Below are 23,793 nucleotides of genomic sequence, written 5' to 3'. Positions count from 1 at the left end.
ACACTTCGTCGCATCGAGGGGGGGGGGGGGGGGGGGGGTGCTGGTCGCACTATCTGATCAAAATGACAGTGCTCTCTACAGTCAGAGCTCGCGCAAGTAGGTGGAACGTAAGGGAGATACCCTTTAACTTGTAAGGGCATAATAGTTTGTGAAAGACCCAGAGAAACACATATCCGACGAGGCAAGATCCCGGACAATTTTGGAATACCTGCCGGACGCATTTTTTAGGTCTCGAAAAGAGGACATGTCCGGGTAAAAGAGGACGTCTGGTCACCCTAGATTACGTCGCTAGGAGGTCACGGACTGGCAACGTCACAAGATTACGTTGCGGTTACGTTCTGGCGCCCTTCACTTGCACGGTCCCGCAACGTCGCCAATTACCTAGCGGCAACGTATGTTTGGTCATTTAATGACGTTGCGGCAACGTAACTGTGTTAGCTGGGGGGTCTGTGCTAACGGTGCTGCTGCAACAAGCTGAGGTGGTGGCATGACGAAAAGGACAAACATTTTGGATGATTCATTTGCAGTGGGAAAGTCTTTGCACACTGAGTCCGAAATTCCTGTCCGAAATGTTCAAACGTTAAAAATCACGCTTACACACTGCCGTCAAAAAGAAGTTCAGATCGGGTTTGATTTTCTGCGTTTTTTGCATCCATAGCTTAACCCTTGTGTTATCTTCGGGTCATTCTGACCCATCAGTCATTGTGACCCACCGTCGTATTGCGACAAATTTACCTCATACAAAAACAAAGTGAAGCATTTTCTTTTAACTGTCGGGCCGTCTCAGACCCCCCACATTGGAATGGTTAAAAGAAAATTATTTTTATTTGTTTTTGTATTGGGTAAAATTGGGTAAACACAACGATGGTTCGTTATGAAACTTTGGGTCATGTGACCAGAAGGCAGCACGAGGGTTAAAGAAACTAGCTTCTGCAAACCTTCCTGTTGAGTTTTTTATTCTTCGTTTTTGAGGTCCGATACGTGTGCTTCATTTTGCTTGACTTCACTGACTGAATCAATAAAATATAAATTGATATAGTGAGATGCACTGATGAAAAACTTAAATGTTGTACCCAGCAGAGTAGCAGTACTATTTTCAACCGGTTTTCCTACAGTACTTACTGCATCAGGGGCACTTGGACCTTTGGTTCCTCCACAACATCCTCCTCAAAATCCTACAACACAAAAGCAACAATCTCAATGGTCTCATCCTCAAGGCACTTTTCACTCAGTGGCGAATGAGATCATTGGCAGAGGTATAAGGAGATGGAAGTGAAGTGATATTTACCTGAGGAGTGTTTTCAAAGGGGGGAGGTGTAGGAGCGGTGTAAGGAGAACAAGGAGGGGGGACAGTGAAGGTGGACACAGTGTTGGAGCATGACCAACTTGTTGACCAAAGTCTCACTTCCTGCTTCGACAAAACCCTCAAAGGTGGTCTTCACGTCCACCTCCAGTGATTGGAAAATACAGAACATCTTTAGATGTTTGCTAGAGCATTCAACAGTGACGACTGTCAACCAAATATGTTTCAACAAGGAAAGTGTGGTGCACCTGGCCATCCGCAAAGTACAAGAACTCCTTCCATGTATTTATATGGTGGGACATGACGTGGCTTGTCTGTCTACCACCAAGAAGCTAGGGAGGACGAAACAGAACTATCATTCATAACTAACTGACACACAGTCTGAGTGTAAAGCTGAAAACCCTGAAATTGCGTTTGTCGGCTTGTGAACATTAGGTGATTGACTGACCTGCACCTAGGGCTGGGCAATATATTGAATGTTAGCAATAATATCGCAATAATTTTGACAAAAATAACGTGCATGTCGAATACAAAAAAACCCCGTCTGGCTCCTCTGTTTTCACACACACAGACACACACAGACACACACACAGACACACACAGACACACACACAGACACCGTTTGGGCACATGCTCTCAAAGAGCATGTGCACCAGTTGAAAACTGCACTCGCACAGGCACTCTCTTTTGCTTTCTTTTTGACCTGTCACATAAGGACCTCTGCATGAATTGTTCCATGTCAGGTCCATTTTGTCAATTGCAAGTACCATGTTATGGCAACTGCTTACATTTGCACTACACATTTCGTACTTTGTAACAATAGCTGTTCTATCTAAATTGTTTTTGTTGTTTTCTAATGGGGGCAAAAGAAAATCATGTTTTTTTATTATTTAAATGCAAATGCAAACATATCGAGATATATATTGAATATCGTAAATATTTTGACAATATCGAGATGTCAATTATTTTTATACATCGCCCAGCCCTACCTGCACCCCTGTGACCTCCAGTTCAATTGTTGAAACAGCCACCTAACCCTGAGAAAGATACACAGGAATACATTCAGTTTCATCCAGGAACTGTGGGATTAACCAGACCTCTGGTGATTGGCTTGTTCTGTCCTTAGTATTCTCTCACCTCAGGGTTCAGGAGGTCAATTTGGAGATGATTCTCCACCACAGCTGGGTCCGGTTGTCCATCACAATCCAGATTAGCTGGCAGACCTTCTCTTGGGTCTGTAAAGACAAAAATCACTTGGTATAAATGCAATATGTTGGGGACTGAACATCAGTATCCTAATTGGTAAGCCAAACATACCAATAGACCTAGAGGACATTGTAGGGTGAGTGTGTGCATATGTAGTGTTAGTGAGTCAGGTGGCTGAGCGGTTAGGGAAGCGGGCTAGTAATCTGAAGGTTGCCAGTTCGATTCCCGGCCGTGCCAAATGACGTTGTGTCCTTGGGAAAGGCACTTCACCCTACTTGCCTCAGGTGGAATGTCCCTGTACTTACTATAAGTCGATCTGGATAAGAGCATCTGCTAAATGACTAAATGTAAAATGTAAATGTTTGACAAAGAATCAGAGAAGTCCTCAAGACAAATATGTCTGAGTTACCTACAGTCGTCCAGCAGAGCGCCTGGTGCAATTAAATTCGTAGGCATTCCACAGATCCACCAGGGGTAGTTCCTTCTCAAAGACTTCCTCCCTGGGGAGCCTCTCAGGTCCTCCTCACTCATGGATGCCTCCTTCTCAGCTTTAAGCTTAGGTAGCAAGAAAGGCTGCACAACAAGAAACAAGCAGTCTCCCTGACTTTCTGGAATTTAACATGTCCAAACTGTTCATTCGGAAAATTGTTTTTGCTTCTCGTTGTATTGCCAATGGCAGAAAAAGAAGTACAGATGCAAATAGTGTGAGTTTCCTATTCAGTTTACTGATGATATAAGTTTACCTGTCTGGAAAGGGTCGAGTCCTCCAATGTCATTTTTCCCAGCCAGGGTAAGGTAGACTTTGGGATGCTGTTTTGTCTGGCAGGGAAGATATAGAGTCAGGATCAAGTACATCATCTTCATGAGGGTGACTAGTAGGTTTAAGCCAGTGTTTTATTGTTCAAACAGTAGATAGTGGATGAAGAACATGGAAGGTGGAGTGAATAGTTTAGAGAATCTAAGGACTTCTATGTAAAATCTTTATTTGTACAGAATAGACATTGTCGGTGTTTTAAGATCATTTACTAGCCCATGTTCTTAGTGATACATTGACGCGCCCTTTCAAACTCTTAACCCCAAGACAGACTTACAGCATGTACAGGACCAGAGGTCCAGACAGAGGAAGCAGCAGCTCCTCATCATCCTCCATGACCTGAGGAGGAAGAGGTATAAACTATAACCAGTAATACATTTACATTTAGTCATTTAGCAGACGCTCTTATCCAGAGCGACTTACAGTAAATACGGGGACATTCCCCCGAGGCAAGTAGGGTGAAGTGCCTTGCCCAAGGACACAACATCAGTTGGCATGACCGGGAATCGAACTGTCAACCTTCGGATTACTAGCCCGATTCCCTCACCGCTCAGCCAACTGACTCTCTAATAATAATAATAATAAGATATGATGTAGAAGGTTTTGTTGCTCTACTGTAGAGTCTATGTCCCAGTGGAGATTTTAGACTCTTTTTAGGGGTGCTCAAGCACCCCTAAATTTCATTTCAGCACCCCTAAAAATAATAATACAAAATTTTAAAAATTTAATTATTATTATCTTAAATACGTTTTTGTGGTCTAACGTAAGAGTTTGCAAACGTGTCTGTTAGTGACAGATGACAAAACAATGTTTATTTATTGTTGACACATCATTATCATTTCATTTTATGCTGGTAGTTCATGAAGAAAGGGACTTTTTTAGTTTTTTCATTCATTCAATATTTTGCATAATAATATTAACTACCATACTAACCTCGACCGTTCGGTCAGGCCAGGAAATATAAAACTTCGGCTTTTTAACCTCGCTATCGTTCGGTCGATAGGCTACGTTGAAGCCTCAATTTGATATTTCCCGGCATGACCGAATGGTCAAGGTTAGTAAGTTGTTTAATATATGGCATTTTTAGCTCTTTTCATTTAAAACATGTCGTTTTGTTCAGCTATCAAGTCTTCTCACGGTGTTTCAGGTGTTGCCTATAGCAACCAATCTGAAATCTGAGCAACCAAACCTAGCAATCTGCCTAGCGCTTGCCAGATTGTCATCTGGATAGCAAAACTCCTCGATATCGCTCATTTTGAAGATGACGTCAGAGGGCAATAAGTATCCGTATCAGACCGCAGATGACATCAGAGGGCCATAAGTATCTGTATCAGACCGCAGATGACATCAGAGGGCCATAAGTATTCGGATCAGACCGCAGATGACATCAGAGGGCAATAAGTATCCGTATCAGACCGCAGACGAGGTCAATAGGCGGCTGGCATGACTACCCATTAGCCAATCAGAACGCTCGTACTGTCGTTGCCATATAATAAATAAATGTATTAATTGCTATCCAGTGAAATTCGTGATTTATTAGCAAGGGGGTGTAACACTTTTGTAAGGCACTGTATCCATGTCACATTCTCATTGGGGGCTGAGCCCCCCTAAAGGTCTGATCCTATAATCGCCCCTGCTATGTCCCTTACCGTGGGGGGTGTCTCATCCAGGGTCTTCCTCCACCATCTAAAGACATGTTTCAATGTTCTAAGGGGATACAACACAGCCATTAGTTTCTGGCATGTAGGGTTTGGAAGATATGGGAGTCAGGTGGCTGAGCGGTGAGGGAGCAAAGGTTACCTCCCCTTTCTCTGTTTTGCCCACACAGAGAATTTGGCCCACCAATGAGAAAATGAGCTACGACCGTGCAAGCGCGATATTGGTTTTCCTCGAGACATCATGGTTTGCAAAGGCCGAAGCATGCCAGTTAGCCCCGCCTCTTTCTTCCTCATAGAATTTAAAGCTACAGAAACAGTGCGTCCTGAGGAAAGCTCATTGTGTGACTGCTCGTAGTGGCTGTAATTCTGCACCAAGGCTGAATTTCGGGAAATAAACTTCAGATACAGTATTAGGGGACCTAAGGCCTATATTAAAGCATCCAAAAACAGCATGTCATGGGATCTTTAAAACACTTAACCCTCAGCTTTCTTTTCCCATCGCTGCCCTCTCCAGATTAGACGGCGGTCCTCTGGCAAAGTTCAGCGTTGATGTTGGCAATCAAACCAGCATCCGGAGGTGTTCGCTCATTATCAGGTCAAGTAAAGATGGAATCTCTGCATATTTGCAGTCACTCGATCTCAACTAGATATTTGAAAGGTTAGAGAGAGGATGGAAAGGTTAGAGAGAGGATGACACAAGGATGACTCTGGGGTAGATTCAAGATTATATATATTTTAATACAATAACAAACAATAATTGCTCCATCCACCTTCCCTACACCCCCTGCTTGTAGAATGGAACTTCCTCTGTGATGTCACTCTGTTCACTGGCTGAAGGGTTCGCTGGAGCAAGTTTCTGGCCTCATCAGTCCAGAAGCAAAACTCTGGCCATGCCATTCAAACAATAACAAGATTAATCTACAGTATGACATAAGAAAAGGATATTGCATTGGTGCACAATTGAAATGCATAAATACTAAGCAGAGACTGCCATCCAACAAGATATCTCTTGTTACTGTGGTCTGAACAGTAAATGGTTAACTTGCTTAAGTTATGCTAAGATCATTTCACAGACATACAGACATTCACGTCTAAGCATGCTACTGGACCAAAAGCTTTTTACCGCTTAAAGAAACATAGATATTGTAACTATGTCAAAAACTGCCATAACAATAGTATATACAGTTACATTATTATTATTTTTCTTTGTATTTGCCGTAATGTTAAGGCGTTATTTTGTAGGACCATGTTCATGATTTCAGTTTGCTGTTCAGGAGACAGAAGACGTTCCCGACCCCCTTGTGTTGGTAATCTTTCAGTTCTGCCAAACAAATAGTAAAATACTGTAAATACTGTGTAGGAATACAAAGTAGGAATCTTTGTATTCATCTTCCAAATACTTGAAACATACTTTATTTTTACAGTCCTACAGAACAGTCCACAGGCAATACTGTACTACTGTACTCATTGAGTACTGTATTGATATGCAGTAGGCCTACTGCAATTTTGTAGTGAGAGTAGATTTCTTACCTATTCTCATTTCGGAAAGTCCGGATGATGGATGCTACAACCAAAGCGGCTCGGATCTCATCAGAGATTATGGTCCTTGGCCTTCCTCATCCTCCCCGTCCTCCTCCTCTTACTCTCACTCCTCTGCCTCTGTTTCCAATGTTGGCATCCATTGCTCAAAAACAGAAGCGGTCACCTGTTGCCCTTTTATGCTAAAGCTCTGATTGCTAATTGTAAAACTGTGTGACAGGTGTTTGTCCATGCGATGAGTCAGTGTGCGTATTTGAATGGCAGTGTGTTCCTTGTGAAAACAAAAGATTTTCTTCATGAAAATTGTGCCAAATGCAGAGAATTGTGTGTAGTGTTTTGAAAAAAGTGTGTTTTAGAACTGCAATTTAGTGTAAAGCAGGAATTGTGCTTGTAGTTTAGCAGAATTGGTTCATGGGGTTGGTGCATGAGTTACATGTTGTGGTCATTGTGTCTCAAGTACCAGTATTTGTGTGTAAACGATTGAGAAAAACTGTAACAATGACCATCAAAATATGTACATTTAATGCTGCCCCATACTCCTTTAAAGAGACTCAGTGCCAGTTGTATATTAACAACGCTGACATCATCACACACAAGATAGATCATATTCTCATTAGACGTTTTATTCACAAATATACCAAAATACAGAGCTCAGGTCACCACCCCGAGGTATCATTGATTAAATCATCCATCACGTTCCCTCCAATGTTCATTCAGCATCGGACTGCAAAGACGGTTCCACCTCATGCACATGTTCAGTTGTCATACATGTTACAATCTACATACAAAATATACCACGTGTGTTATGTTGTTCAGAATACTAAAAAGATCAAGAGAGAAAAGTAATTAAGTTTTTTTTTAAATCGGTTTAAATTTTTTTGCGTTGACAAGCGTTTTGACGTAGGCATAGAACCCTGTACGGCACTGTGGTAACGTCAGAATTTAACACTGTCAAAACTTTACAAAATACCGTTGTGAAGGACTGGATGGATATGTTGTGATGGTGCTTCAAGTGCCTGTTAACGGTTTCTGTTCAAACGGATTATCGATCAACACAACCCACAGTATTTCCATGAAACCAACTTCCAGTTCTGTTCTTTGAAATAAGTCAACTTTATTGTTGTCCTTCACATTCTGTGGGATAACAAACTGATAAATAGCCAGACGAAGTAGGCTTGCTGATTTTCAACTAATTTCAATGTTAGAAACTAGAAAGAAAAAGAAAGTAGAAAACTCCAGTTAATCTTCTCTGTAAATGTGTCTTGTATAACTATCAAATAATACCATAACATGTTTTACACAATGGCTGAAGCTCTCTGAAATTTTCTTTGACAAAAAAGTTAAGTAAAAAAGACAGTTTCAATTCACAATATTTTCAGTAGAGAATGTTCAATTCATAACTAACTCAATCTTGTTCTTTAATGATCATTGTCATTAGTGTAGTATAACCTGCACCCCATGATAAAAATCGAGCATACAAAAATCAAACCTAGCATTAACCTCTTAAGTAAGGGTCTCTATACACTCCTGACCTGAATATAGAACCAAACCTTCTGTGCATTTGACCATAAAGCATTCCTGATCACAAAGAGGCACACATGATTGACCTGGGACATTGAGGGTGAGGGTACTTCTACATCACAACTCTCCCCTGGCATGCTGCAAGTAATGATCATACAGGTCTGATATGACAGAATACATCTCACCACACTCCACACACTTAACACCAACACCTGTGCTTTCCCTTGTCCTGATGAAAGAACAACTGTTATTGTTGACTTTAGTTGTTTTTTCATACTTTCGAACTGGCTTCCCAAATATACTACTTTCTTGTTCGTGTAGTCTGGCCATTGTCTGTGCCTGTGGGCCCGAAGTGGAGCTGGTGGGAGTTAAGTCGGTTTGAAAAGGTCTGAGGTCTTGTGGGACATTGGGACTTTGGAGTAGGGAGGCAGCAGTTGTCTGTGGTGACAGGGCGTAAAGTGGGTCTGCGTGATTTGACAGGAAACAGGGTTGGTCAGAACTCCCAGGCAGGGAGGGGTAATGGTAGGGATGATGCGGGTGCGAGTTTGTTCCACAGCTGACCGTGTGAGGGCTAAGGGTTAAAGTTATGCCTTGTTGTGCGTCGTGGTCTTCAGTGTCTGAACGATACTCTGTGTCACAGCCATTGTCTGAGTACTGTGAGGGGGAATGGCCAAGCTGGTGACTGAACAGCAAATCTAGAGCCTCGAAGCTTGCGTCGCACTCCTCACACTGATAAGGCAGAAGCAGGGGCTGCCGTGCGAGTCCGGGGAAGGCTCTATTGGGCCTCTGCTGAATCCACCGGTACTCAGGGTGTTCCTTCATGTGCTTCTTATAGGGCCCCACAAAGCGGAACCCGCGGCCACACTCAGGACAGGAAAACCGTCCAGTCTTCTGCCGGTGGACGCTCTGATGTTGCCAGAGCTTTCTCCAGTTCTCCAGGGTCTTGCCGCAGCGGCCACAGGTGTACGTCTGGTCACGGGCGTGAGTAAGCATGTGGGCCCTGAGCCGCCCCATGTGTCTGAACAAACGCCCACAGCGTGGGCATAAGTACTTCCTGGGGTCCGATCTCTGATCTAGTCTGTTTAACTTGGATACAAAGTGGGAGAAATGATGGGAGGGTATGATGCTTGTTTGGAAGGGTAGGATACAGGACACAATCTTTTTGGGGCGGGTCTGTGAGGTCTGGGGGCCTCTGGGTTTCAGTGGCCCCAAGGGTTCACTTCTCTGTAATGAGGCTGACTGTGTTGCTGCTGACTGATCCTTGACACTCGGAAGGGATGAATGAGTATTTTCCTCAGAGCATGCTTGGCTATGTGCATTATACTCGGACAAATCACCAAAGAGCTGATCACAGAACGAACAGCAGAAAAGCTTTGCACCAGAATGGGTTTGCAAATGGTTATTGTACTGACTCTTTTTGGAAAACGTCTTTTTACAGACATGGCATGTGTAAGATAATGAAGGTTCTTCATGCTTGACAGTGTATCTGCAGCATACATGCCTTTCTGCAATGTTAATTTTTAAGAACTGTTTTCCACATCGATTACAAGAATAAGGCTTCACAGCCCAGTGTGTCCCCATATGAGTGCGCAGGACATGGCCCTGAGTAAAGCTTTTCCCGCATACTTGACAAGTGAATGGCTTTTCCCCAGTGTGTATACGTAAATGAATCCTAAGGGCAGACGTAAAGCGAAATACTTTCCCACAGTATGTACAAGGGTAAGCTTTGTTATTTGAAAAATCTCTGACTTCTTCAGTGACATTGCTTTGAATCTGCTTTCTGTCCCTAGTCTTAGATTTCTGGGCCTTGTGCATCTTGCAGTGAATACGTAACTCTTTCGCACTTGATTTCTTGATTTTACAATATGGACACTGGTAGGTGTACTTATGTCTCTTCTTATGCGTGTTAAAGTTAGAAACCTGTGCAAATTCCCTGCCACAATCAGAACACTTGTAAGGCTTTTCCCCTGTATGAGTACGTTTGTGAATAATATACAGACATTGGTATTTAAAAGTGTGACCACAGACCTCACATTCCACACGCTTTGATGGGTCGCCCTGTCGCCGCCGAGTCCTGCGTTTACTACTTTTAAGTCTGTTTACAGCTTCCTCCTCTAGTCTTCTTTCGTTTCTGATTGGGTGACTAGCTGTGTTTTCACCTGGCAGGATTTCTGATTCAGACTTGGAGTTACAGGGTTCAGCTTTTGCTCCGTCAGGTTGAGATTCTGTCGCTGAGATCTTACTTTGGAGATTCCCTCTGTCATCCCACCAAGATCTTTTTTTCTTTCGAGCCTTTTTAACAAAGTGAGTGCTCTGAGGTATTTTCTGGTGTTCTTGCATCTCCCTCAGTATTTTGAAATTCCCTCTGCGTTTGTCAATTTTGAATGGCTTTTCTAATTCGGTTTCATCACAGTTAATAACAGGGTTAGATTTCACAGTGGTGTCGGTGTAGCACTGTAAATAATCTGACATTTGATGATCATTGTCTAGTTCCAACTCAATTTCCTCCATCTTCACTTTAGAGAAGACTTCACCACTCCTAGTTGACCTTATTCCATGAGAGCCTACGGCATCTAGAGATTTAACAGCTTGTTGAGAATAAACATCCCCAGGCAACTTTGGCCTTGTATCGATCCCGGAATTGAGTGACTTTTCAGGGTTGGTGTTGACAGAAGTTGTGGGACCACACTGCTTTTTATCCTGGGGAGTCACAGCTGCTTCATTTGATTGTAATCCTATCAGTGCTAGCGCCACCTGCCTCATGACTGTTGACTTCTTCCGAGGTCGTCCTCTGCGTTTTAGGCCCACCACAGGTTGAGGATCAGTGATTGTATTTTTCAGCACTCCATCCTCCTCCATTTGTTTCCTTCTTCCAGGCACACTGCTGTCATCCAAGCTGGCAGAGTTGCTCAACACCTTACTATCCTTCTGGGTACTTTGATGTCTGCTTACTTTTTTCTCTGGTCTCTCTGAAATACCACTGGATATAGATACCTCAACTTCTGGAGGTCCCCTTCCTTCTGGGGTGAGATTGTGCAGTATCCCTCTCGTCCTCCTCGGTCTCCCTCCAGGGTGGACTTCTGTCACATCGTACACACCTGAGTGAGGAGGGGACTTTGTGGATTCCTTCACAGGCGCCCCCACACCAGGAGTACCAGAATCTGCCGTTGCTCCCCCTATAGCTGTGTTAACAGTTTTTCTTGGTCGACCCCTCTTCCTTTTCTGTGGCACTTGGATAGAATCTGGAGGTTTAAGATCGTGATTGGAGGAGTCACAGATAGGATTTTCAGAGTTAATACGTTCATGGTTTAGAGAATGTTCCAAATCAGGTGTGTTGCATGAGTTGCCATTGACAACTTTTGCACACTTTGTGTTTAAAGGAGCAACATTTGTTGTTGCAGATAATGTATCTGCATCCTTTTTTCCTTGTAAACTAGGAGGGCATGGTTCGGTTTGTAAAGGCATTTTAGATTTCTTGGGAGGGCGGCCACGTTTCCTACGTACCTGCCCCTCTACAGGCCTATCCACATGCATTTCAGAGATAGAATTCATTATGTTCATAGGATCAACAATGTGGCATTCTAATGGGAGAAACTTGACCACACGTTAATTTCCAGCCTTGTCAAGTTTTGTCTGGGTCTTTGTGTGATTCTTTATGTTGTGATTTCTCTTGTACTTATTGTTAACTCCACCAGTCTCTTCCTTCTAAAACACGGAGGCCGTCATCTCCCTTGATGTCTATAAATAACAATGACAGAATGTAGTCACAGATTAATAATACATTTAAAAAAACACAGCCAACACAGATTGAGAATGAACTACCATATTAGAAATACAGACATCCCAAGTCTCCCGGAAGGTCCCGGAGTCTCCCGCATTTCAATAGCGGCTCCCTGACGCCCGCAAATGCTGTACAATCTCCCGGAAATCGGGGATTTTGTATTTCGAGCGGGCGACAGACTGTCTAATGGTCATTTCTGGTAGAGATAGGTGCATATCGCGCATCCTGATTGCGTCTGGGGGGGGGGGGGGGGGGGGGGGGCTGCCCCCTGGAAATGAGTCTCTGCAAGTTGGGATGTCTGTAAATATCTAGAATAAATAGCTTGTCAACTTTCCTTTCAAGATTTGTGGCATTTGACTTACAACTACATACGTTCTACTTTATTCTGGGATTTACAAAGGTGCTTTTCATTACATTGACCAATAGGCTTTACATGGTCACTGAAAACTATAGAAAATGCTGAGTCGGTTTTTCTCGTCAGTGTTTCCATTATTGAAAGACATCTTACTTCCCATTTCGGGCTTTAGCTAAGACAAATAGATAAGATATTTACAGTTTAAAAAGTCAAGTGAGGACTTGACATTGTATTTAATAGTTTGGCCCCTTAGGCCATATGGTATGATGTTTGATTGGTATTACTTTGTCAGTCATCGCTAAAATGTCCAATAATTTAATTACGAAAGAAGCAACAGCAGATGATTTTAATTGTACATGTTGCTTAAATGTACTTAAATGGCAAAAGACGTAGGGTAGGGGGACTTATTATCTGCCAATGTATCTTTAACGTCTGTCATAGCTCGAGTGTTTAATCAAATTGCTTATAGGCTACATAACCAAGAAATACTTTAAAAAAAATCTATAATCATGTCAGCGAATAAATAATATACAGTAGGGCAGTGCACTAGGCTACTAACCAGCTATTCTTTCTTGACAGGCCTACTAGAATTATTTTATTCAAAACATGGTCATTTCACACCTAACAAATTAAACAATTAAATGGTTTAAAGATAGTAACACACGTGTGATTATTATTCAGATATTATGTAGTACAATTCATACTTACCGAATCGCAGTTATGTCTTTTGTTCGCATTGGCTTCCTTGAGAACCTCAACTGGCAGCTAACGACTTCTACCTTGCTAGCTAGTCAGCTACCATAACGATTCACATGAGAACAATTCAGGAACACCTTCAGCCATGACGACGTTATGGCTTCAATCAACATGCACGGATTAAGGAGCGTACAATACTAGTTGATTAATTGCAACGTGCATATTAATTGCAGGCTGATCCCGTACTCACATTTGTTCATTTTTCCATCTATTTTTTTCGTACAGTAGTAAGAACAAGCGTCGCGTTGTCTATGTCATCATCAACAGTGGCCATGCTAAAGCAACTTCGTTTTGTAATTTGGGGTGCGCCGGCAATGGTATCTTTCTCTGACTGCTAAAATCGGCAATTGACAGTATCGATGTACAGGATCTTGAAAGTTTGAAGCTTCTAAAAGCATCTTATTGACTAGAGGCCAGCAAACATTCCTTTTTCATCTGCATTTCAGCAGAACATTTATTTTTCATAATTTCATCATTACACAGGAGAATATAAAACAAGACACAAAGGAACAAAGACAACCCAATTTATTAGGACACGACCAGCAGAGGGAAATATTCTCTTTAATTTAGGCAATGAAATAACGATTTAAAAATAACTGCAAAAAAACAAATATACAAACAGCAAGGCAGCATGTGAACAATGCTCAAACTGTCCATTTTGCAGAGTTACTTTGCAAAAATAATTAAATCACTGTCATAAATCCATTCATTGACGTATTTATCTTAATCATGCAGACCTCATTGATAGTGCAAACCTATGTCCTTTTAAAGGAATGTTTAACAAATTCAGGGCACGACATTTAAAAAAACGACATGTAACCTAACCTTGCTGTGTAGCACATTACAAGACAGTCTTCTATGACCATTAATCATTTGTGTAAATGTGGTGTCTGCAAATTAGGAATTGTTTATTGTTAATGTTTCTCTTACTGGGAAAGGGTTGAGGCGTACGTCATTTTTAACAGTTGAGTTGGTTTAGAAGAAGAGCTTTCTATCACATAACAGTCATCGTCAGAATCACATTCTGTTTTTATTGTAACAGCAGGCCCCTTTAATGTTAAGTCAGGCCCAACTGCCTTGTGGTACCTCTGAATACCTCTGGAAGCTTGGATATTGACTTGAAGCTCTCTGTCAGCAGTGTTTTGAGTGTAGGGGCTTGGAGAATGCTTTACTCTCCTGCGAATGTTTGGCATCAACGCCAGCCGTTCAACATAACCTGAAGCTTTTTCACACTCGTGTCTCTGAAGCAACTGAGCAGTATGAAATGGTAATTGACACAATCTACATCTGAAGCACTCCTTCCCAGGCGTCTCAAGCATTGTCTTCTCACACACTCGGTGCTTTGAAAGGGTATATGTCTGTGCTCCCTCAGGTATACCAATAGGATGCTCCTCACCCACATCCATCTTAAACACCTTGTCATTCAGTGCAGTTGTGATACTGAGGGCGGTAGAAGCTGTTGTTTTTCTGACCACTGGAGCAGTTGTGCTTCTGGCCTTTGGGGCAGATGTAATCCTGGCCATGAGGGCTGTGGAAGATGAGTGACATATATGGGGTACTGGCACTGATTTACTGATGGGCAGAAGCTCACCACAAAGCACACAGGCTAGAACTCGCCTTTTATTGTGAACAGTGTGGTGCCTGATCAGATTGTTCTTCGATGTAAAGCCCTCCTCGCAGTTGGCACACTGGAAGGGTTTTTCCTTATCAAAACACCGCAGAGTCTTCAACAGCACCACTGGCTGATACAGAGGCCAGAGGTCAACCGTTGATACACTTGGAGAACTCAGGGGCTTAGAAGGAGAATTTATATGCACTGGTTTAAACCATCTAACCTGCCTTTCTTTCTGTTTCATCATTTCCATCCTGCGCTTCTTTATGGTGGAATGATCCAGCATGGAATGACCTGGTTCATGGTTGGAGCTGTGTTTCAACATGTCCATGTACAAAGAGAACTCGGTTCCACAGGTGCAGATGTACTTTACAGCTGGACACCAGTGTTCCTCTAACCACATCCTGTCTGGAAACCACTCCTCACAGCTAAAGCAGAAGGGGAGGTCATCCTCAAGCTCACAGTCTGATCCAACACTGTCGAAATGTGTGGAAAGGTTGTCGTTTACTATTTGCGTCTTTTGCATCATGAAGAGTTCTTGGTGTGTAGACTGAGTTTACACAGTTCAGGAGCCTGTCTGGAGGCAGGGACAGAAAGAAATCTGTTACTTACTCCCCACCCAAGAAAGCTTATGCTGTTTATGAGGCAACTTGAGACAAGGCACATGAACCACATACAAGTGGACTATCAGTAGTCATAAAGGACCTGTGTGCATGTTTCATACAAAAATTAACAACGAATGAAAAATGTCCGAAGCTTTGAGTAGGTACAAAAAAGTATACAAACGTTTGGTTATCCGGCTAAACAAGTCATTGATTTGCCATATTTCACCAATACATACATATACGTTTCAAAAGAGTATTATCATTCACTACTATTAATTTTACTAACCGAACTCACTGACGTTAACATTCAATTTACAGTAGTTATAACTAGCTACAGCTTGACAGACATGTTTCTTACCATAGCGTCAAACTAGTTAGCTAACGTTAGCTAGCTAGCTAGCTGATGTCCAGTCAGCAACCATTCCATGTGTGTCAATAAGATCAACAGGAATATTATGTCATGCTAAAAGTATTGCTATTTACATGTACGTTGTTCAATAACGTAGTATACGATTCAATAATTTTTAAGAAAAATGTACAGGTTTGACAAATGCACACTCCACCCAGCGGCCCCGGCAGGCGGTCTCGAAGGTCTTCTTCATACGATTTATAAAGAAAATGATTAGGCGCTACGTCCTCCGACAAAAATGCATACTGCCACCTATATCACTGGAGTACGTATACATCTGTCAGTGATGGGCTAGTTCTCTCAAACCGTCTCCAACCTACTCACAACCTCAATTTACTACTTATTTGCCTTCCAACGAATCTGCTAATAAAATCCATTTAGGAAAATATGCACTTTGAATATCATCACTGTTTGTGCAGGGTATCAGATGCAGAATCTTCTGTGATTATAAATAACTAATTACACTGTTGTAGATTTTGAATGACACTTTTATTTACATTTGAACAAGGGTCACAGACAAGCTACATCATATACTGTGTACAGACAAGATACTTACGTCCAACTGCTATATACAACTCCAGAAATTTGCATGAACACAACTGTAAAAATTGACTATTTTGAAGTTGAAGGCTGACAAAAAATCACATGCTCAAAACACATTTCACAAGTTACAGGTTTAATAGAAACACTGTACATCGAGTCTACTTTTAAGTAATATGAAGTGTTATACACTTCATTTTATGCACTATGCAGGGTTCCGAGTTTTAAAATCAAAACCTACTCTGTAGTTAAGTCATATATAGATTTTCACCCAGATCAAATTGTCACTTGAGTTACTGGCACTATGTCTCCTGCCCTGATTTTATGGACCTTCCTACTGTGGTCCTTCAACGATTTAAGGCTAGAATAGACACGCTGGCAGACTAGGCAGGAAAATGAATCTGACTGATTGTGAGTGAGCAAGTGTTTCTGCAACCCCTCTACTGTTCCAAACCAGCGTACACAAACAGGGCAGCGCATGGGTTTGAAGGCTGTCTTGCACCCACCACTTCTCTGGTGAAACTTCAGACTGAGAACATTAGGGAAGTCCACATTACAGCGGGAACAGTGGTTTGTCCTTACAGCAACAGAACCTTGGATACCTTTGCACCGATTCAATGACAGGTGCTTGATCAGCGAACTGCGAGTGCTGAAGGTATTGTTGCATCGAATACATATACAACGTTGCTTACTCTTGGACAGAGACAGTTGATTTCCAGGAAGTTGCATTGATTGGCACTGCTCTGAAAAAGGTTGTTTCTTCAGGGCAGGTTGCTTTGAGGGCCGCTGGTGTGGGTGTTGCTGGAACCGTAAGAGCAGAGGCTGAGCGCGCTGCAGTTGCACACCATGATATAGCTGGTTGTGTGGCTGCATGTGTACTTGTAAGTGGACCTCATAGTCTGCCCAGGAACCGAGAGTCTCACCACACGTGGGACAAGTGTAAGACTCCTGTGCATGTTTCTGCAGATGCTCCAGGAGAAGCTGAGGAGAGGTGAAACCGGCCCCACACTCGCACGTCACTCTCCTTGGGAGCACCGAGGGCAATGACATGATACCCCAGTTTGAACCGTTATCTCCCTGGTTTGGGTCTGACGCCTCACTCTTGGCGCCAAGAAGTGACAGAGACTTGCTAGCTGAGAAGTTATGCTGCCTGTTATCCATCCCTCCCACTGTTCGCCTTAACTGACATTTCCTCCTATGGGCCATCATGTTATCTCTACGGTTAAAGCTCTTGCCACAGACAAAGCAATCATGCATAGGCTTTCCTTTGACCTTTTGATGTACTGATCCAAATTCACCTTGCAGGACATATGACCTCAGAGAACCACATATTTTTTGATGCTTTCTTAATGTAGTTCCCCGACTATAGGTCTTCAGACAATTGTTACAGGGGTAGCGTTTTACACCATCTTTAATGAAAAACGGCATTTGATTCTTAGGAGACACGGACATATCTGAGGACATAGGTTCCTGTTGCTCGACATCACTGATTGCAGCATCTTCTGCTTCAATCAGCACTTCGGTCTCGTCATCCAGAGGAATTGTCCACTGCCCATCTTCTTCTTGGCCAGAACAACCTGCTTTTTCTGCATCGTCTGATCCCTCCCTCTGGTCAGTCTTGAACTGGTTAGCTACCCAGTCGTCCGCAGAAGCTCCCATTTCTACTGACGCAATGTTTTTTGTTGGATGTTTGGGGGAAAAAGGTGAAAAGCTCCTGGGACAGCCAGTCCAGGCCAGACCTGGGAGCTGAGCTCCAGATTCGACCTCCATAGTAATAACCTCCCCCTTTATATGTTGAAAAGTATCAGTACCCACAGCAACGCTAGTGGGACTTTGAGGCCTTTCCTTAATGTCCACAATATGTCTCGTTTCATTGTTTGTCCCTAGTGCAGTATCTTTAGCCAGGGGTGGGACTGAAGCATGATGGGAGAGTTGTGACCCTAGACACTTGTGAGTTTTGAGGCTATATCTACGGGTGTAACTATGCTTGCAAAACTGACAATAGAAAGGCTTCCTTGTATTAGAGTGTAGAAAGGCTCTCTGCTGCTTGAAGTGGTAGGTCTTTTGATGATGGAATGATGAGGTCCTTTTGATAAAGGGCAATTTACTCTTTGCTGAGTGAAAAAGGGCCTTGTCTAATAACATGGGGCAGGTATGGTTGTCTGGGAGAGACGATTTTCCGATAATCAGTTGTTTGCAGAGACGACAACATTTCACTTTCTCTTTCCTGTGTGTGGCGTGATGCACAGTCAAACTATCACAGTCCTTAAAAACTCTTCTGCAACGGCCACATTGATAGCTCCCCTGTGCACTCATATTGCTAAAATCAATAAGCTTTTGGCGGGTCTCAAGAACAACAACTGGACAGTATGACTTAGTCGGAACTACAATATTTTCACTACAGGAATTTCTAAACACACTAGCTTTTGTTTTGGTACTAGATTTCAACAACAGCCGTCTAAGCTGATCAATAGATGAACCTGGGGTAGCTGACAGCTTTGATTTTGATGTTATCTCTAATGGTATTGTCTCCGTTTTAGGGATTACGTTTCTTTTGCAGTGTTTGGAAGAAGGCTGAGGAGTTTGGAAACGTTTCATGTAGGCTGTTGCCAGCATCTTCATTATGGACTTATTTTTAGGTATGCAGTCATTTTTTCTGGTAACAGAATGATTGACTTCCACTGGAGACTGGATGGCTTGTGAAGAGGGCTCCACAAATGACAAACTCTGGCCGTGCTCTGTTGGATTTGGTGGGGATATGTCTTCTGAAGGTATAGTTAGGAGGATAAGCCGACCAGAGTCAACTTCTGTGGTAGGAAATCCACTGACAATCGTTGGGAAATTGGAACTAGACATTATGGATGAAGGAGGGCTGGTGAGACTGCTGAAAGCTGATTTGTTCAGGGTTGGCTGGAGCAAAGGAGGCTCACAGCAGTCTCCGTCTGCACAGACAGCAGCAGTGGCTTTGCCAGGCTGCATTTCAGTTTTTGACACATGAGTCTTTTTATGTTCCATCATAAGATTGAAGTCTTTAAACTCACATCCACAGTCACAGATAAAATGAGTGCAAGCAGGAGACTCCAGTGTGGGAGTTATGCAGTGCTTCTTGTTCGATTCGTCCATGGAACCAATCTGAGCACTAGAAGATGGCTTTGAAGAACCCAAATGCTTGTCTTGATGCAAGTCATTTACATGGGATGCCTGATGGACAAGCAGCGATCTCAGTCCGGTAAATGTAGCAGAACATGCCATACAGCTGTACACTTTCGAAGTGGTGGTGTTTCCCTGAAGCCCAAGCATTTTGATCAGAGTGAATAAAGAGGGGAGGAATTAGTCCGATATGTTAATACCCTGAAGAGAAAAAAAAAAGGAGAAAATATAAGACAGAATTGTAAAACATATGTCATGACAGTACTACATTCGCAATGGTCCCATTTGGGGGGATAATTAAGTGAGAAGTCAATTGAGAAAATATATAGTAGCCAACTAGACTCCTTAAGTTTTGAACATTAACAAGGTTGCCAAATCAAAGCCCGCATTAACTTATTAGCTAACTAATAGCTAACTAATAGCTTGTGATAATCGGTTGAGAAACTAACTAGCTTGCTAGCATTGCTACTTAGCTAGCGTTATCTGTGATGTGACAAGACAGCATTATATACCATATTGATAAACCAGCTAAAACGAGATGAATACTTTCAGCTTCGCTAACATCATTTAGGTAGTTAAAGAGTAAGATAAATGTAGCATTCCCCAAAGACGTCAACGACAGACTAGCTTTCAAGAACGTTCTGCTAACACCAATGCAGCCACAGTAATGTATCGAAGACAGGAAACCAGCCTGTGTTAGCTAGCTATGCTACCGTGTTAGTCTAAAGCCTAACGCGTTAACAAAATAACAATACAGATTTGGTCAAATGTCAACTCTTAATATAATCGATTATCTTATATTTTTAACGTACTTGACAAGAGAGCCATACTTCGGAATGGAATCTTGATGCTTCCTAGCGTTGTTTCACGCCGCTGCCTTCAGTTTCGTGTGGAAAAATGCGGGTGTGTACACTGGCACCAGCACTAACGCTAGTCAAGGAGGGGTAGGGGGTGGAAAGACTGTAGGGCAGAGAGGTTGATATATAATTTGCTCTTCCTGTTCTTCTTTCACAACCTAACCTTAATTCTCAAAATAATAAACATGTATTCTTCTCTTGATTTAGAAGTGGTCTTGAAACGTCATTCCCTTTGGTCTGCGCCACATCGTCGACACAGTCTTCTATAATTTGCTTGGGTCCTCTATTGCCCGTCGAATCAGTACAAATTGTATTGTCAAAGTGGATCTATCCCATTTGTGTAATCGTTATAAATAGTTTTGACTAAATACTAGCTGTAATGTATCCGTAATGTAAACCACAGTAAGTCAAGGTGCACAAAGATTCAACTACCATGAGCCTTTGCGCATTTTCTGGGAGAGCTAAAGCGTCTGTCGTCATATTGTAGTCCAAAATCTCCCGCGAAAGTGGCATTTTTGGATTTCCGGTTCCTGGAAAAGGAAAGGAAGGAAAATCCTATTCATTTCTCTCATTGGAATTTAGTAAAGTGGACAAATCATGCTTTGTGTTTAACACAGGCTTACTATGTGTAATATATTTTGCATGTCGAGGGGAATCCTATAAGTAGATATATCCATTATTTAGATTAACCTGTGTACACCTACTGACAGCAAGCATAAACCTAACAAATACAATGGGACTATGCATTGCTGCCTTTTACTGAACTGGAGTGCGTAAGGTGCTTTTCTGTAAGCATGCAAGTCTTTATCAATTACAGATTCATAGGGTCATTGAGTCCATCAAAATTTGTTTTTGTTTCTACAGACCTATTCAACATTTATGCAATATAATTGGTGTAGAACAAGCCCCCTAGCCAAAACGTATACTGCGGTGGAGTCTGTCAAATCATCCCATCTTGTCCTATAATAAACATGTAAATGCCCTAATGTCTGTCAGGGTTAAAAAAAAAATTGACAATAACAGTTATTCTCAATGTAATGCATGGATTGGGTTGTATAATGCATGATGATACTAAAATGGTTATTACATTCTGGGACCAGGAAGTTCTATAGGAAGTTTCTCATCATAACACAAAAATATGATGCAGCCAGAGATTAAGATGCCAGTGAAACACAAAAATACAGATCACTTGAACTATTAGTGCACAGCCCCATCACCCTGTGTGACTATCCAGTCAACACGGTTGCGTCCTTCTGCTTCCTGGGAACTATCCGCTCCCAGGACCTCAAGTGGGAACTGAACATCAGGTCCCTCACCAAGAAAGCACAACAGAGGATGTACTTCTTGTGGCAGCTGAAGAAGTTCAACCTGTCAAAGACAATGATGGTGCACTTCTACTCAGCCATAATTGAGTCCATCCCCACCTCCTCCATCATCATCATCTGGTACACTGCTGCCACCGCCAAGACAAGTGCAGACTGCAGCGCATCCTCCGCGCTGCTGAGAAGGTGATCGGCTGCGATCTGCCTTCCCTCAAGGACCTGTACACCTCTAGGACCCTGAGGCACGCAAAGAAGATTGTGGCCGACGCCTCCCACCCTGGACACACTCTGTTTCAGCAAGCTTCGATCCACTAGGACCAAAACCTCACGCCATAAGAACAGGTTCTTCCCTTCCGCAACTAGCCTTATCAACAAGGCCCTCAACTGACACTGTCATTTTATCACATACAGCCCTACTGCACTCTCAGATTGTTAGTTTTTCACATTTTATATTTATATTTAAGGATATAACTTCAAGATTCAATATGTTTATTATATGTTAACTGTATGCACCTGCCCGCCACAGTAAATTCCTTGTTTGTGAACACTTGGGGAATAAACACAAATCTGATTCAGTGCCCATGGTAAAATTGGTGGCAAACACACACACAGATTCCTGGAATTATAGTTATGGCACAGTGATGCAGCTGGTGATGACAGGTCTTCTCAGTGGCTTTGTTACCTATGTTTCTGAGATCACAATTGAAATTCTCTGTCATCTCTGAAGTACTTATTCAAACGCCACATCATTTATTTTAGTCACTTATGCACAACATAAAATACATTTCTCATTATTCTAAACAAATTGCCAATGCCCTGGCACATTCATGCAAATGATTATGTAGTGCAGGGGTCCCCAAACCTTTTTCTGCAAGGGCCAGATAATTTTTCCTTTCTTTAATGTGGGGCCGGGTCGGTCTGTAACAGAAAATGACATGGGCCGGAGTGACTACCAGTATTATTGTGGAGATTTGATTATGATTTTAAATGTATTTATTATGCTAGATTAGTTTATTATGCACCATAAACCCGTTCATATCAAGGGATATATAGCCTATTAAAAGAGCATTATTACTATCGTAATGACCTTTTTTCATATTCATTGCTATTGAAATAAAAACATTTACTTACTTATGCATATGAATCAGTGTGAACAGTTTTTTTTAAATTATTTTTTATTAAAAAAAAATTCTCTGGCATAGTTCAGAGGGCCGGTCCAAATGTGTGGGCGGGCAGCATTCGCCCCGCGGGCCGTAGTTTGGAGACCCCTGATGTAGTGTAAGGGGTGTTTATGTTTATTAGGGCTGCAACAACGAATCGATAAAATCAATAAAATGTGATTGTTAAAACCTGATTTCGGTGTTGCTTCATTCTGCCTTCGCCAATTCAATTTTTGCAGTCTCTCACGCACTATCGCTCATTGAAAGAGATGTATTCGAATATTTACGATTGGAGAGTGTCAAGATGGCCGCTACACTCTGACCTTTCAATTGACACCTTGTTTGACCCAGTAGGAGCTTCCATGCCCTGGTGACAGCCTTCTAAAGCCAACTAGGTCTGTGGGTCCTGCTGTTGTTCTGAAACACATGGCGAGGGAAATCAGTACGACCTAAGTCATTCAAGGTGTGGGAGCATTTCACACTAAACTAGAGGGTACAATTTCCGGGGAAATTGTGTTTCTGGGGAAATTGTGGGGTGTGCTCCTGTATTTTTGTACGTCTTTTGACTGGTTAGCTGCTGCGATTCCCACACAACAGAAGTGTAGTAGTTAGCTAGCTCTACAATTTACCAGGGCTAGGTCTGAATCTAGGAGCAAAATGGAGCACAGCTGCCAGCTGAAGGTATATGCAGGTAGCAACGCAGTGCTAAATAAGTAATTAGCTGGTCGGCTCCATGACGCCGAACTTTCCTAGACTTTAAGCTACGGTACTAATGCTGAGGGCTCGCTGATATAGCTGTCTGTGTTACTAGAACGGCGTATCTATGCGTCGTTACTAACGTGTGCCGACATTGTGACGTTAGGCTAGCATTGGAGGTCCCTTCTGCCACACAAGGCACTTTTTTCCACAAAAACTTAATTTCATCTTAAACCGTGCAACGGAACGTAAATCCCTACACAAGCAACGCAATAGGGACCAAGACGAACATTTTGACACCCGACGTTGTCTATGTAGTCCAAATATTGAGGGGCCCTTAGGGGTGGGAAAATAATAATAATAAATATATATGAGAGAACAATGGTTGTGCTCGCCGAAGGCTTCAGCCCAATTTGTATCCGATTCATCGATTAATCGAAGAAACAAAAAAAGTCAAATTAATTGATTATTAAAATAATTGTGAGTTTCAGCCCTATTGTTTATATTAA

The 23,793-nt window shown here is 42.3% G+C and overlaps 3 protein-coding genes across 3 annotated transcripts; all 3 read right to left on the bottom strand.

Moving 5' to 3' along the window:
- Positions 1-7,101: 7,101 nt before the first annotated feature.
- On the bottom strand, positions 7,102-12,912 carry LOC136944351 (zinc finger protein 208-like). The gene is made up of 2 exons (XM_067238098.1): positions 12,882-12,912; positions 7,102-11,779 (listed from the first exon to the last, which is right to left on the bottom strand). The coding sequence occupies exon 2, from the start codon at positions 11,600-11,602 to the stop codon at positions 8,159-8,161; it is 3,444 nt and encodes a 1,147-aa protein (XP_067094199.1). The 5' UTR covers positions 11,603-11,779; positions 12,882-12,912; the 3' UTR covers positions 7,102-8,158.
- Positions 12,913-13,382: 470 nt separating this feature from the next.
- LOC136944680 (zinc finger protein 16-like) lies at positions 13,383-15,700 on the bottom strand. The gene is made up of 2 exons (XM_067238536.1): positions 15,509-15,700; positions 13,383-15,122 (listed from the first exon to the last, which is right to left on the bottom strand). Exon 2 carries the CDS (start codon positions 15,072-15,074, stop codon positions 13,860-13,862), a length of 1,215 nt encoding a protein of 404 aa, XP_067094637.1. The 5' UTR covers positions 15,075-15,122; positions 15,509-15,700; the 3' UTR covers positions 13,383-13,859.
- Positions 15,701-16,043: 343 nt separating this feature from the next.
- Positions 16,044-20,458, bottom strand: im:7147486 (zinc finger protein Xfin). Its single transcript, XM_067237147.1, has 2 exons — positions 20,062-20,458; positions 16,044-19,450 (listed from the first exon to the last, which is right to left on the bottom strand). The coding sequence occupies exon 2, from the start codon at positions 19,397-19,399 to the stop codon at positions 16,376-16,378; it is 3,024 nt and encodes a 1,007-aa protein (XP_067093248.1). The 5' UTR covers positions 19,400-19,450; positions 20,062-20,458; the 3' UTR covers positions 16,044-16,375.
- Between the last annotated feature and the right edge of the window lie 3,335 nt (positions 20,459-23,793).

Source organism: Osmerus mordax, chromosome 6 (genome assembly GCF_038355195.1).
Source record: "Osmerus mordax isolate fOsmMor3 chromosome 6, fOsmMor3.pri, whole genome shotgun sequence".
In the NCBI taxonomy this organism is placed as follows: domain Eukaryota; kingdom Metazoa; phylum Chordata; class Actinopteri; order Osmeriformes; family Osmeridae; genus Osmerus; species Osmerus mordax.
Note: the sequence above shows the minus strand (reverse complement) of the source record. Positions and strands in the feature narration are given on the sequence as shown.